The sequence below is a fragment of the Hipposideros armiger genome, unplaced genomic scaffold (assembly GCF_001890085.2).
Source record: "Hipposideros armiger isolate ML-2016 unplaced genomic scaffold, ASM189008v1 scaffold_322, whole genome shotgun sequence".
Lineage (NCBI taxonomy): Eukaryota > Metazoa > Chordata > Mammalia > Chiroptera > Hipposideridae > Hipposideros > Hipposideros armiger.
In genome coordinates, this window is record NW_017731672.1 from 1,530,854 (window position 1) to 1,546,662 (window position 15,809).

The following is a 15,809-nucleotide window of genomic DNA, read 5'->3' on the forward strand; positions in this document are numbered from 1 at the left end:
GAAGAAAACACATGAGGATATTATACGACTAGATTTAGGAGAGTATAGGAGAAAGAAGGAATGAAGTATGGAAGTGACAGGTCAATTTTTCAAATGAGTTTTGAGGAAAAGAGGCAAACAATTCCTGCATGGTTTGAAACTTTGAGAAGGATAGACAGGTAAAGAGAATTTTTAGAAGTATACTTAATGAAGGACTTCCTCCTCTGCCACCTCTTCAAAAGACTTCATGACTCAAATTAATATCCAATGCCTTTAAAAATAGAATTTGTGTTTTTTAATGTGACACTGAGCTGCCCTATTGGGATGGGAACAAGAAAGCCTGAGATTTGAGCTATATCTAAGGGACTACCAGCTGGGAACTTGGACCAATGGTAAAATATTCGACTCTACCTCAGATTAAATCATTACCCTAAAATAAAGTGACAAATTAATCTTCACCATAACCATCCAGGGGGCTGGGTACCAACCTTTCACAAGTTACGTTTCTCTGAGAATTACTTAAAGGCATAAAGAAAACTATTTCTAGGTGGGAATGCAGGACTCAAGATTAGATAAACCAGATTTAAGCAGCATTATATGATTTCACTAAATGGATGTACTCTCTTTGGGAGTTACAGGCTAAAAATTTATTTTAATCCAGCCTTCAAAGATAACTAGTTGTTAGAGATAATGTTTATCCTGGTCTGAAAGAGGAGATCTGTGGTGAAAATAATTAGACTGGTTTAAGGTTTATCTCTTTTTACGGGCTATGATTGAAACCACTGGAGATTGGGATATTATGCTAATGATGCTGAATAACTTTCCATGTGTTTTTTTGCCATTCATATATTTTCTTTGGAGAAATGTCTATTTCTCAAAGCAGAAAAGTCCTTTGCCAATTTTTAAATTGGGTTATGTGCTTTTTATTACTGACTTGTAAGATAATACACAGGATGATATGACAGGAAGATGTGTATGTTGGGCAAGGTGAGGATATGGTCAAGGAAAGTTTATATGGAAAGAAGACATTTGAGCTCAGACTTAAAAATTGAAAACACAGCCCCTAACCACCTTTAAAAAAGGAAAATTTTGGCCTATGTGAAAGACAAAAATGAGGCCAGTGTGGCAACTAATAAAGTGCAGGGAAGATTTCTTGTCTAGATCTACTACTGATTAGAAGAAAAAAACCCCACAAAACCATAGAATTCAATTAAAAAAAATTACCAAGAGACTTGATCAGGTACTTACAAAAGAAGCAATCCAAACGACCAATAAACATGAAAAGCTCCTCAAACTTAAATCCTTCCTGTAAAGGAAATGCCCAAATGAAAGCTGCAATGAGATACCACTATACACCTACCAGCAGAGCCAATGTTAAAAAGAATGATAATGCCAACTGATGGTGAGGATATAAACAAACTGGAATTCTCACACACAGCTGGTTAGGCTGCCAACTGGTATGACCATTGGCAAATTTACTTTTCATTATCTACTAAATTTGAACATGGTCACTTCTAGGTATATATATGACATAAGTATCCAATTTAAAATCTATATCCATACATATACATATATATCTTAATAAATATGTATAAGAACACTCATGGCCAAAACTGTAAACAACTCAAATATCTATAAATTTTTCTGTATAACAAATTAAATGTGGTATAGTCATGGAGTGAAATACTATATAGTAATAAAAATGAACCAACTCCTGCTACATACAACTTGACTCTCAGAATAACACTGACGAAACCAGATATAAAAAAATACACATTACAATTCCATTTATATAAAGTTTTATAAGAAACTAATTCATCATGTTGAGTTAGGATAGCTTTGGGTCAAAGGCATACAGTGACTGAGAGGGGCCATGAGGTAGCTTCTGTGGGGCTGGCAATGGTGTTCTAAGTCCTGAGAACTGTGACAGGTCATGAGTGAGAGGAAGCGATTCATCCATACCCTGAATGTGGTTATACAAATGTGTATATTTTGAGATAATTTGTGAGCTGTTCGTCTATAATTTTGTATTTTTTAATGTATTGTTCAACATAGCATATATTTTAAAAGATACATTATGTTACAGTGTAAAGAATAGATTTGAGGAAAGAGATGATGTTTTGGTCTTGGGTAGACATAGGGCTCTGAAGAAAACTGGGCTGATTCCATATATGTTTTAGAGGAAGACTCGGTAGAATTTACTGATGTATTGCATAGAACAGATAAGGGGAAAGTAAGGATCAAGGCTGACTACTAAATTTTCAGCCTAACTGGATCATAGTTGGTGACATTTATGTTTCCAGAAAGACAGAGTGGTTGATTGTGTTAGATGTTGTTCATAAATCAATTTCCATAACGAGGAGCCAGAAGTTGCCCTTGGATCTAAACATGGAAGTCACTGATGATCTGAGAGCAATTTTAGGTTAGTGGTGGGGATGAAATCCTGATTGGAGCATACGGAAGTAGAATCATGAAGTAAGGAAATGGAGAAAACAAGCTTAGGTAACTCTTTGAGTAGTTTTGGGTTTGTTTGTTTTCCCTGACAATGGTGAGGAGAGAAATGCAAAAAGAACAACTTGGAAAGCACTGTGGGGTCATAACATAAATTATATGGGTGGTTAAGGAGAGGGAGTCTGGTATAAAAATAAACTTGACTTACTTAATAATTTTGGCAGATTAGGCCTTAATCCATTACAACTCAACTTTCCTTCCACCCCCACCCCCTGAAACCGAAAGCCACTTTCTAAGATATATTAACTTGCACTAAATGGTCAAAATTTTCTATTCTTTAAATTTTGCTACATTTGGGGGCAGTAGGGGAGAGTTTCCATTTTTCTCTTCATTTCCTTTCCTTTTACAGCTTTATTGAGATATAATTCACATACCATAAAATTCATCCACTTACAGTGTACAGTCATTTCTTTTTATGTGCTGGGTTCCTTAATGACATTTAAGTGTTGTCTGTTAATACCATTCAGCATAAAACAGAAAATGTTTTGGAAATGGGACAAATATTTTCCTTGTAAACTTTATTTCAATAATCAATTTTAATATAAAAAGTATTTATTGTACAAAACAAGATTTCGATAAACCATTTCTAATTGTTGATATTCAGGAAAGGACTCATAATAATATAAGCATTGTTTGTTATTTACTTTAGGAATCTTACCCTCATACTATATCTCTGCTCCTCTGGATATGGGAGAAAATTAACCGCTACTTGTTTCAACCACTATTTGTTGTCTTTCCAATTACTTGAGGCAAAAACCATTCCTAACAAATACAGGACTGGTCCCTGATTCTTGCATCTGGGCTGCTGATTCTTGCATCTGGGCTGCTGATTCTTGCAGGGTATTATGAAGTCATGCCTATTGGTACAACAACAAATTCACAGATTCCAAACTCAGATGAGTCCATAACACATCTTTAAGGCTATCCTTTTTATGTATTCTTCCTCCTTCCTTGTGCATCCTTACAGTGATTATTCAAAACCTTTATAAATTTCAGACCATCTTCCTCATTCTAAAAGATAAAACTTTCCTTCTACACATTACAAGAAAATCTCCATCACTTCTTATGTCAATACCTAAACTAAAAGCTTATCTAAAGCTGTTCACACTTATTGGGTTGTTGGAAAAGTCATGATGTATGTTTGCAACAGATGGCACTAGTTCATTTTTGGAAGTACTTGAGTCATTCACATCTATGGTATTGCTACGTCATTTGACAGCTGACAGTTTCAGTTTCATTCTAAAAAAAAAAACAACTGAGTGATTTGGTTGAGTTTTGGAGGTTTTACAACAAGTTAAAGATGAAAGACCAAACTGCGCATTTTCACATTTTACTGTTTTACTTCCATAAAGGAAAGAACTCACGTCAAGCTTGTGAAAAGTTACATAAAGTTTACGGTGACAATCCTCTACAAGAATGTCAGTGCCAACAATGGTTCACAAAATTCCATGCTGGTGGTTTTGATCTCAATGACACTCCTCGGTCAGGGAGGCCCACCGAGAATGACAACGACAAAATAAAGGCATTGATCGAGTCAAACCCGCGTTACACAACACAAGACATTGCAGAAACATTGAACCTTCATCATTCAAGTGTTCACGACGACCTGAAGAAGCTGGGATACGTAAGCAAGCTTGATATTTGGGTTCCGCATGAACTCAAAGAAGTTTGTTTGACGGTGCGTATAAACATCTGCAATATGCTCATTAAACATGAGGGAAACGATCCTTTTTTAGCGACTGATAACTGGTGATGAGAAGTGGATTGTTTACAACAATGTAGTGTGCAAATGGTCTTAGTCCCAAAGTGATGATTCGCCTCAAATGACATTGAAAGCAGACATTCACCAGAGGAAAGTTATGCTCTTGGTGTGGTGGGATTTAAAAGGCATTGTGTTTTTCAAGCTCCTACCAAGGAACCAAACAATCAATTCAAATGTGTACTGTCGGCAATTGGACAGTTTGAATGAATCCATCATCCAGAAACATCCAGAACTTGTTAATTGTAAAGGAGTTGTGTTCCATCGCGACAACGCGAGACCACACACAAGTTTGATCACCCGTCAAAAATTATTGGAGCTTGGATGGGCTGTGTTGCCACACCTACCATACTCACCTGACCTTGCGCTGTCAGACTTCCACCTGTTTCGCTCTCTTCAAAACTCCTTGTGTGGTATAACGTTCAATTCAGATGAGACTGTAAGTCAGCACCTTGTTGAGTTTTTCGCAAATAAAAACAGGTCCTTCTATGAACGAGGAATTATGAAGCTCACTGAAAGATGGCAAAAGGTTATCGAACAAAATGGGCAAGATATCATTGATTGATTTTTGCTCTTTATATAAATGATCTTTGAAAAACATAGACAAAATATGTCATGAGTTTTCTGACGACCCAATATAATAAATGTTTGATTGCCTTCCTAAACTGCTTTTAAGTGAGTTATATTTGTAGTTAGATAAGAAAATTAAAATATGCAGAAACCAATGCAAAACGAGAGCATTAATTATTTTCTTTCCTTTATGATTTTTCTCAAGTGCTCAACTTAACAAATAGTTTGCTTCTATACTTTAAAATGCATTTATCCTTAATCATCTGATATAAATCAGCATTGATTGTTCATTCATTTACCTAATTAACAGTGCTTATATGTCAACCTTAAACTATAATGATTCAACAGAAATTTATTAAGAACCTATTATCGGTGAAAAAGTGTAATTTGTCTTTATCATTCAGAGACTAGTTTATGTAGGTATTGCTGGATAGCTTCTAGCTTAAATGCTCCAAGATGCTTACTATCAATATTTCCTTTCTTTGTTGTTGTTGTTTTAATAATGAAGATAACTGATGGATTTCATCCAAAATCAGCAGTCAAAGTGGAAGGGAAAGAAATGTCTTACTGGCATATTTAAAGGCTGGTATATTTCATGGCAATTATATTCTTCTGCTTTAAAATTTTTCAAGGGAAATATTAATAATTAGAAATCTGATAATTGTTCTAAATGTTAACATCAAAACTTAGTAATCCATCTATATGTTTTAAGCCTATATAAGAAGGTTGTGAGTATCCCAGTTTATTCATATGTTGAGACTTGTAAGAATAAAATAATCCAACACAGATAATTAAAATTAAGCTTTCAGACTGCCAAATGAAACAGTATTATAAAATGGATTAGAATTATATCTGTAGGTTGAAAAAGGAGAGTATTCATTTCAGACTGGATTAGTTATTTCTTCATACATGTGCCCATTCTCAATTGACCTTTATCTAAGCTATATTGGCATGGAAGTCAAATGGTTGATTTGAAGATAAAGTTTTGTTATACTAATGTTGTGGAAGAACAATCTTTAATTAGGTTGACAGTGATCAACCTTTAAATCACAAGACACAAAAATAGAATCTCAAGCTAATCTATCTAATGAGAGAACTTCAACTTGTTATTCAAAGTGGTTTCAACATTGTCATTTATTTTCTTCATTTTAGAAATGTCATAATTCTAATAAATAAAAGACTGATAAGTTTCTTACTCTGGATTCTAGAAACTACATAATTGTTTCAAGATCACTATACAAATTTTATGAAAAGGAACCTATCATTGAAAAGTTTTAAAATGAGAATGTGAAAATGGAAGTAATTTTAAATTGCATAATCAAAAACTGAAAGTACACTTTTTTAACATACCACGTCTAAATTTGCAAAGTAGACATGGCACACCAAGAATAGGAGAAAGTTGGAATTCTTACCCTGGAAAGAAACAATCTAAAGGTCTTTCCCAGTTTGTACAATTTTCTTTTAATGTCCTCTCCTCTTTTGGCCTGGGAAGAAACACTGTACTGCCTGTCTTTCTTTGTGCATGATGAGATTGGGAAAGTAAGGAGGCATATTAGTTTCATAAATGATCTCCAAAAATCTCATATTCATCCTCCATCTTTCATTTAGAGCCTTCAGAACCTCGCCATGATCTTTCTGGGAAGCTTCAGTCCCATCTCCAAGGTGGACATCTCTCCAGCATATTCTGTGCTCAAGTTTCCAGTGCTCCATTTTATTTGACAACACATTCATACCCACTTTCTCTCAGAATACTTGTTGAAATCCATTGTCAACTGATTCCCCAACTCTTTCTTTTTCTATGTGTATGTGTGTATGTGTGTGTGTATTTTACTTTTTCACTGTAATTTTAATAGAAAAAGATATGTCTGTAATCTTGAAGAGAACTTGACAATTTGCTTTCTTAACAATACATTGTGAACATTTTCCTACATCATTAAATGTCTACACTATTTAAACATGGGCATAATTTTAGTTTTGAAGCTGAAATTGTATAGTCTTTATTTACTCAATTATGTATTTAGACAGTTCTAATGACATTCAAAGTACAGATCACAATATTGTTCCAATATTGGAGTCACTAATTTTTTTTTTGTATTTTATTAGTAATTGGCTTAGAGTCCTTTAGTTACCTATTTTTTTCTTTTGTTGCCTGCACTTTTGGTGTCATACTCAAGAAATCATTGCCAAATCCAATGCCATTAAACTTTCTCCCTATTTTTCTTCTAAGAGCATTGTAGTGTTAGCCCTTACATTTAGGTCTTTGATTCATTGACTTAATTTTTGTATATGGTGAGGTAGGGATCTAACTTCATTGTTTTGCATATGGATAGTCAGTTATTCTAACGCCATTTGTTGAAAAGATTGCCCTTTCCCCATTGAATAGTCTCGGCACCGTTATTGAAAATCATTTGGCCATATATGTGAAGATTTGTTGGGGCCCTCTATTTTATTCCATTGGTCTGTATGTATGTCTTTGTGCCAGTACAATACTGTTTTGATTCTGTAGCTTTGTAATGTGTTTTGAGGTCAGCAAATGTGAAGCCTCCAGCTTTATTCCTGCTTTGTTCTTTTTTTTCAAGATTGTTATGGCTATTCAGTGTCCCTTGAGATTCCATATTAATTTTAATATGGATATTTTCCATTTTGCTTTTGCTAATAGCCATCCTAATGGGTATGGTCAATAATTTTAATCCAAATCATGTATTTCCTTAATGTATTTTTTCTGTTTTTATTCTATCAGTTAGTGAAGGAGGTGCATTAAAAAATATTGCAGTATTTTGAGTTTGTCTCTTAGTTCATTCTAGATTTAGTTCATATATTCTGAAGCTGTTTTATTAGATGCATACATAATTTTTTTTTAATCTTCTGGTAGAAGTAATACTTTTTTTCTGTAAGTCTTCTATGTCCCCTGCTAATATATCAGGCTACTTTCTACTTTAGTTTATTCATGGTCAATATCTTTTTATCCTTTGCTATTTTCCACAGATCTCTTGTAATTAGCACAGTTTTTATTTTGCAACCAAAATCTTTGTTTAAGTAGTGTGTATATTCAATATAATACTGATAAATTCAGTTTTAAATATATCATACTTTATTGTGTGAATAAAATGAATGCCAATTAAATCTACTTTTCCTAAAAATGTTTATTAAAACATCATTAGAAGGCCCAATATTATTCTTGACTAATAACATAATACATTAAAATCAATATTTAAAGACTGTATTACTTTTCAGCAAAAAGGAAACTTGGGACTGACATAATCTAGGTTATGAGGGGAAAAGTACACTTTCACTAACTCAACTAAAGGGATGTTTCAGAAACACTTCATATAAATACGTTCTGTGGCTTATAGTTGACAATTTCCTTATTCTATATTATTTCTCCTCTGGAAAAAAGTGAATAAACCTCTCATTTTTTTGTAAAGATGAAAGTCATTTATAAAATTTTAAAGATTTTTGTTGCTGCTTTAGTTTTAGAAAACAAGAATTATGTATATTTTGGTAATTTGCTTAATATGCAAATTAAGATGCACAAAAGTTTTCCCTAGGCCTTTTCCTCAACCCAAGCCATTATTTTTCCTGTAAATCAAAGATACCCATGTGTATATTTTTTAAGTGAGTTTGCTGTGTCTGGAAAATCACAGATGTCCTCTGCCTAGTTGTGTAGACAAAAAACTTTTCATCCTTTTATACTTCATATACTGTTTCATACCTTTATAAAAAAATATTGACCAAAATAATAAACGTTCAAATTAGTGAATAAAATACTCAATGTGAAAAATTACATTTTTCAAGAGTATAAATGTTAATATAAATCATATTTCTGTTGCTAATAAATTCCCAGGTTAAAACACAAGATTTGGTGTAAATCTGGTCATAGCATTTCCATTTTCATCTTAATGGTATTAAAAATCAAAACTAGGGCCGGCCGAGTGGCGCGATGGTTAAGAACTGGCTTGGGACGCCAGAGGGCCCCGGTTCGGATCCCACATATGAGGGCCAGTGACACTGCCCTCTACAGCTAAGATGCTGAACAACAGCTCAACCTGGAGCTGGGCAGCCGTGAGTCGCCGGCGACGGCGGCGTAGGCTGCAGCCCCTGTGGCAGTGGGTTGCCATGGGCTACTGTATGTAGCCAGCAGCCAGCGTGAGTGGCCAGCAGCCGCAGTGAGCGGCCATCCAGAAGCCGGCAACTGATCGGCCTCACTGGGGAAGAGTGCAATGATGGTGTCAACTTGGGCCAGTGAAGCAACGTCCTCCACATCTAGACTGAAGAACAAAAAGGACAGCAACTTGTCTGTTCCCCTTTCCCCAATTTCCCAGCACTGTTCCCAACCCCCCAATTCCCCAATAAAAATCTAAAAAAAAAAAAATCAAAACTAAAAAACAATAAAAGTAAAGGGTAATCTGGCTTCCAAAACTCTTAGTTTTCAGCAATCAACTCAGTTACTATGTTTAACATATCAATGATTTTCCCAATGTACAATTAAATGTTTCCAGGTAGTTACAGTTCTGCCTTATATCTGATCTTTAAACTTATCTGTCCTCTAACACAGGTATTTGCAACATAGTAACTCACTTCAGATAATAAATATATCAAACTGTCTTATCAAGGAAATAAAAGAAACACTCTTCAAACTGAATATTTGGATTATTCTAGAAAAAGGACTGATGGGATGAGATAAGAACTTAAGACTTCTGCCCATGATATACAGATAGCAATACAATGCATCATGAAGATTTAGAACTAAGAATTTGATGCTAGTTTAAGATGCTATCTTTGGAAAAAAACCTTTATACTCCAGGCACAAAGGGAACATACAGCTTTGACTTCCATTAGGAAACACTTGGTGTGGAAACAGTGATAGTACCTGTCTAGCACATATTCCAAAAACAGTCATGATTCAATGTATTCTGATGCTATCTATTATCTGAAGATACAGGATTCTCTTCTAAATATGATGTCATTTTAGGACAAATAAGTGAGAAGTAGAGCCATAATTCTCAAACTAAGGGAGAATTTGCGGGGGAGGGGTCCCCCAATTCTGTGAGAATTTCTATACTTGTAAAAAAGTGTCAATAATAATCTAAAAATGTAAATATTATAAAATAATGAGGGTCAACTGGATGAAAACTTTATAAATGAGTAAAGATATCCAATTTCAGTGCCCGAGTTAGCAGTGTTTATAAGAGTTGGTGGAAAAATAGGCTGGGCTAGATTAAGAATGGCCTTTTTAAAACATGCTAAGAAGTCATTTCAGGAGCTTAAGAGGAGAAATGCAATGGTAAGATTTATATTTTTAGAAGATCATTTAGATATCCCTATAAATGATAAGTTGAATGCCAAAAAAAGGAAAAAATGAATTAGAGGCAACTATTATAATAGTTCAGATAAGAAATTGTGGCACTATAGGGACTACAAAACAGGATTGAAAAGATACCTAAGGGGTAGAATACATAAAACCAGGTGAACACATTGGCTATGCAGTGAAAAGATTATAAAAACCAAAAGAGATTGACATAAAATGACTGTCAAGAAAAAAAATGATTAAGAAAATACTATCCTCGAATTAAAAAAACAAAAACTTCTTTTGGTTTTGGACTTCTAAGAATCAGTTTGACTATATCGTGAGTTGTGCAATGGGTTTGGAAATTTTCCCTCTCCTTTGCTACATGATCTATTTGAAAAATCTAGTTTAATTTCTTTCCATAGATCTTACTGAAGTTTAATGTCATCTTTTTATTATTGCTTATTTGGTAGCTTTATAAAATGACTTTCTTCTAAAGAACTTTGTCTTCATGGTTTCTACAATGTACATGTAAAAGATTCAAAATTATTTCTTCTTCTCATTTTAAATAGGAAACTATTTTTTTCATAGGCACATAAAAAACCTGTCACCAAAAAATTAATGGGAGGGAATTTCTTATCATGTTGTTAAATTTCACATAGGTCTTTGTGAAATGTGACTGATTTCTCTGAAATAGATTTTATTTCCTTATACATTAAAACGCCATTTGCCTGTTTCATCGCAGTGCCTAAAACAATGTCTGGCACATGGTAGATGCTAAATAAATATTGTTAAATATTGAATAAATTAATTATTTCATATTCCAAATAATAAAGGAGAGTTGTTCTTACTTCATTTAATAAGAAGTATACGATTTCCTCTACTGGGTCTTCTTTCTCTGTACAATCTATCAACCCCATCCTGGATTCTCTGTTGCTCTTCTCCCTACTCTTCAGGTCAAAGACTCTCTAGGACTGCTAATTTTTTTCTTCACCTACATGTTTCCAAAAGAAAATCATTGCATCTAGTTACTGTGCATATAATTATGACTTTCATGTTTTATTTTTTTATTTATTTATTTTTTAATTGGGGAATTGGGGGAAGGGGAACAGACAAGTTGCTGTCGTTTTGTTCTTCAGTCTAGTTGTGGAGGACGTTGCTTCACTGGCCCAAGTTGGCACCATCATTGCGCTCTTCCAGGGCGAGGCAGATCAGTCGCCGGCTTCTGGACGGCCGCTCACTGCGGCTGCTGGCCGCTCACGCTGGCTGCTGGCTACATACGGTAGCCCATGGCAACCCACTGCCACAGGGGCTGCAGCCTACGCCGTCGCCGGCGACTCACGGCAGCCCAGCTCCAGGTTGAGCTGTTGTTCAGCATCTTAGCTGTGGAGGGCAGTGTCACTGGCCCTCATATGTGGGATCCAAACCGGGGCCCTCTGGCATCCCAAGCCAGTTCTTAACCATTGCGCCACTCAGCCGACCCTGCTTTGCTTTGTTTTTTGTTTTGTTTTGTTTTGTTTTGTTTTGTTTTAATGAAAGCTCTGTCAGAAGCTAATTCCTACTGACTACAAAGCACTTCAAGTCAAAAAGTTATTATGAAGCACAGATTGTATGCTCAGGACAAGGCTAGCTGCTACAGACAGTAGTATATATAGTTCTCTTTTATAAATGAAATGTAAATGCCATAGTAATTTGATATCCACTTATCATCTACCCATTTAAAAAGCACATGAACAGACTCTCCTTTCTAGTTAGGAACTTGGGAACATTCCTCTTCTCCTTGAAATCATCGTTTTATCTTACTTTCCCATATAAGTTTATCCCAACATATTTCAGAGATTGAAAATATTTTTAATTGATCAGCCTATCACAACAAAAAGTTCCCTGCAACAAAAAGTATATTTTAAAGTTCCTGAGAACATAACTTTTAAAAAATTTTCCTTATTGTTATCATTAAGAACCCTACTGATCAATTAACAAGTATATTACAAAGTATGATCATTTTAAAATACCAAAAGCAGCTTTTATTGGAAATGCATCTCACGAAGAAATGGATAGGGCCTTCTCCACCTCCCCAATGCCATTTAGATCATGTATCCAGGATGAATAGTATTGTTAGAAAAAAATAGAGTTCAGGTTTATTCTATTCTTATATTTTATATTTTTTTCATTCCGAATATTTAGGAGAGAAAGCATTTCTGCTTATATCAATAATCAATCTTTTCAACTACTAAGCTATGTACCAAAAATCACATAGGGGTATATCATCAAGTGATTTTTTAATGATCAGCTGATTAGTGAGGAGAGTTCTGCAATATATTTGAAAGCCACTGGAAATTTCCAGTCTTGCAAAAAATTTAGCCATCCAGTCATCAGAATCATTCACTTCCTAAACAAGAATTACGTATTGCTTTATTTGTAGAGTGGAAAAGGAACAATTACCAAAGAGGGAAGAGAAAAGTGTCTGACTCAGGCACATGCTGAGGCAGATCAATTTTAGCAAAAACATGTAAGTTGACAAGCTGAGAATGAATGTCCTTAAACTATCCTTTGCATAATTCCCTGGAAACCCTTCATGTACCTTCCAAGGTTAAGGGCTAGGAACATGTGTTGCCCAGTCTGAAGACTGCTGCTTCAGGATACACACACTGTAACAGAAGTCATGAACAGAAGTCATGAAGTAGTTCACAAGTTCTATGTGTGTTCTGGAGGGGGAGGGAGGTGTGATGATGACATGTGGGAGGAGAGAGGGGAGACAGACTATGTGTGCCCAGATACCAGGTTGTTCATTTTTGGTAGAATTTTTTTTAATCCACTCTTTATCTTTGCTATTAAAACTATTTCCTTATCTTAAAGATCTTAACCTGGACATGTGATATGCAGAGGAGAAGAGAGGAAGGGCGCTTTTAAAACAATACTAATGAAACAACATTGAAGCTGATATTCATATGAACAGATACTGCTATTTCACCTTCAAGATTCTGACATGTTAAGCATGTTCTGCTGACACTGAAGAGCCACACCTAGCAAGGGTCTACCACAGAGACAGTGCTCACAGCATACAGGACAAAGAAACAGAAAACATGATCCCTAGCCAGAAATCCACTTTAAAATAGTTCCTCAAAAGGTGCATTGTTACTGTTTCCTCTAACTGTATATATTCACCACAGCTGAGAAATACATGACTCCCATTAAAAAAACAAACCACTTTTATCATCTTTTTACATGCTGCCTAATTAAACAAAACTAAGATTTGAAGCAGCTCCAAAAATGCATGATTGTCTAAAAATAAGAGAAGCCTGTCAGCAGTTGTGCCAAGGCCCATATTCTTTATTCAGATATTGCTTTGAAATCCAACCTACCTGGGGAAAAGGGAACCCAGCTGAAGCCACTATCATAGCCTTCGGGAGCCCTGTTCCTGATGGAAAACATCAGGACCTTGGTGAGAGGATGGACGGAGGTGGGAACCAGAACCGGAGAATCTCTTGTAATAGCTATCTCTTTATTTTTTATTTACAACCTGTAAACAGGACACCTAAAACAGTGCCTTGTATCATGAGTGTATTATTCAATCCAAATGGCCATTCTGTAACAAGTATATATATATTTTTAAAGTGGTGAATTGTTTAGAAAATTTCAGACTGTGACTGTAATTATACAAATGTAATAATGGTTTAAAAAAATTGTCCCAAACTTGGCCTGGGACAAAATTTTTTGGATGATTGTAATTCACAACTTCCTCTTTTTCATTTCCTGAAAAAAAATGCCTAAGCAATATTCCAATAAACTTTAATGGAATTAACACTTGCTCTGGGAAACCATTCACTCACCTAAGCAACTGACTATATTATTCAGAGTCTTAGTGACCCTGAAATTCTTTAATTTCTTTTTTCTAGGTTAATGATGATTATCTAATCATTTTCTTTTCCCATATGTCCCTACCAAGACTGTATCTTCTAATTGACTTATCAGAGGCCTTTTCCTTTGCAGTAAAACTTTAACATATGCTTACAACGAAACTGTGTGACAAGTGTTTTTTAATAATTTACTAAAATTAATTAAAGTAGATGCACATAAGAGGATAGAAAGTGACCACTTGCAGCTTAACGTAATAAATATCTGGATTATATTTTGTCATAACCAAGCAGGGGTACCACTACCGCCTCCCCCCAAAAAATTTAAGATGTTTTACTTGATGAAATTGATAGGCTTATGTATTCTGGACAAGCAAACAATTTTGTTAATAAAAACCAATTTTGCATAATTACATAGTGTATTTTAAAACAAAAATAGACTCAACAAATAAACTTCAAAATACTGAGTTGGGTCATTTTCTCCTTATTTATGCAGACACAAAAGCTAAAAATGAATTTCTCTTCTTTTTTAACAAGTCTCAAATTATTCTAAATTGTTAATGAAGGTTCAAAAATAGAAAACATTTCTATATCTACAAATTAGAAATTATTTTATTTCTGATGATTTTGGGTGCCTCAACTGATTTTGACATTCTTCAAAACTCAAGTAGCCAAAACACACCGCTTGGTGGTTTGCTTTTAATTCCCCGCTTCCTTAAACGGCTATGGTCAAACTTCAGGAATTATCTAGGAGGAATCAACCACGTTTACTTTCAAATTTGTAAAGCGTATTGCTGAGGCAAACAATGATTCTTATCCAAATGTTCGAAACACCGCTCTCTTCCATGCCCCAGCCCGATAAGATGAAGTGAAAGGATCTTTCTAAAGGATTACATTAATACAGATTTTTAAATACTTCCTAAAATATCAAGTTGTGGTCTTTGTTCACAACAGCTGTGAATTTTCAGTTATATGTAAACCAAAAAGAGAGGTTTAACAACAATAAAAAAACAATTTAAAATAAATCCTAGAGTTGAATCCATCCTTTTATGAGCTGTCAGTTCGGCTGATGAATTAAAACGCGATACAAAAACATCCTCCAACAAAACACCAACTTAATATTTAAGCCCTCAGTTGATACAACACTACTTAAGCGGCTGGAGAGGAGGGTCATTGTCAATTGACAGTTAATGAGGATTAATTGCCTACAATTACGTTTTCTGGTTCATTCGTTTAACTAGAAGTAGCTCTAGAGCTTGAGGGATTCCATCTGGCTGCGACCCCCAAAGATGGTAAGGAATTCAGCCACCCGTTAACTCCCCAGCTCAAGAATGTCATCTAGGGAAAAAACAAAGAGTGGTAGCAATTCTAGGGCAGCCGGATACAATACCCAAATCCCGAGGCTCTGCTGTAAATTCAATAAATTTCACATTTTTGAGAAGAGCAGTGTGCTGAATAACTATAGGACCGTGAGCAATGCGCCGACTTTGTTTCAAATGATCTCCTCAGTTCGAAAAAGCGCCCAGAAAACAAAGTTTAAACGGCTCCCCACCACGCACCGCCCTCGCACGCGCGCATCGTTACAGGTTGCCCAGTTCCTAGCCACAGTGAGGCGACAGCGCTGTAAACCCGTAAGGGCGCTACCAAGTGGGGCAAACACGCACCACACACGCTCGGGGACCCTCAAACAAACGCTGAGTAAAAATGACGCACTAGATAACAGCGGGGAGAGACCGGGAAACCAAACGTCGCGGCGACTGACAACGCTCTTACCCAACTCCCGTCCCGCCTCCGCCTCTCCGCGTCGCCGCGGCCCCGCCCCGTCCCGCCGCGGAGACTCATGGGACAC

General features: G+C 35.5%; 1 protein-coding gene across 1 annotated transcript in view; it reads right to left on the reverse strand.

Annotated features, from left to right (window-relative positions):
* Positions 1-15,809, reverse strand: part of ZCWPW2 (zinc finger CW-type and PWWP domain containing 2) — a 115,045-nt gene that overhangs the window by 98,929 nt on the left and 307 nt on the right. The window contains exon 2 of the mRNA XM_019660620.1: positions 15,734-15,797. Coding sequence (XP_019516165.1) covers positions 15,734-15,797 — 64 coding nt within the window. The remainder of the gene's footprint in view (positions 1-15,733; positions 15,798-15,809) is intronic.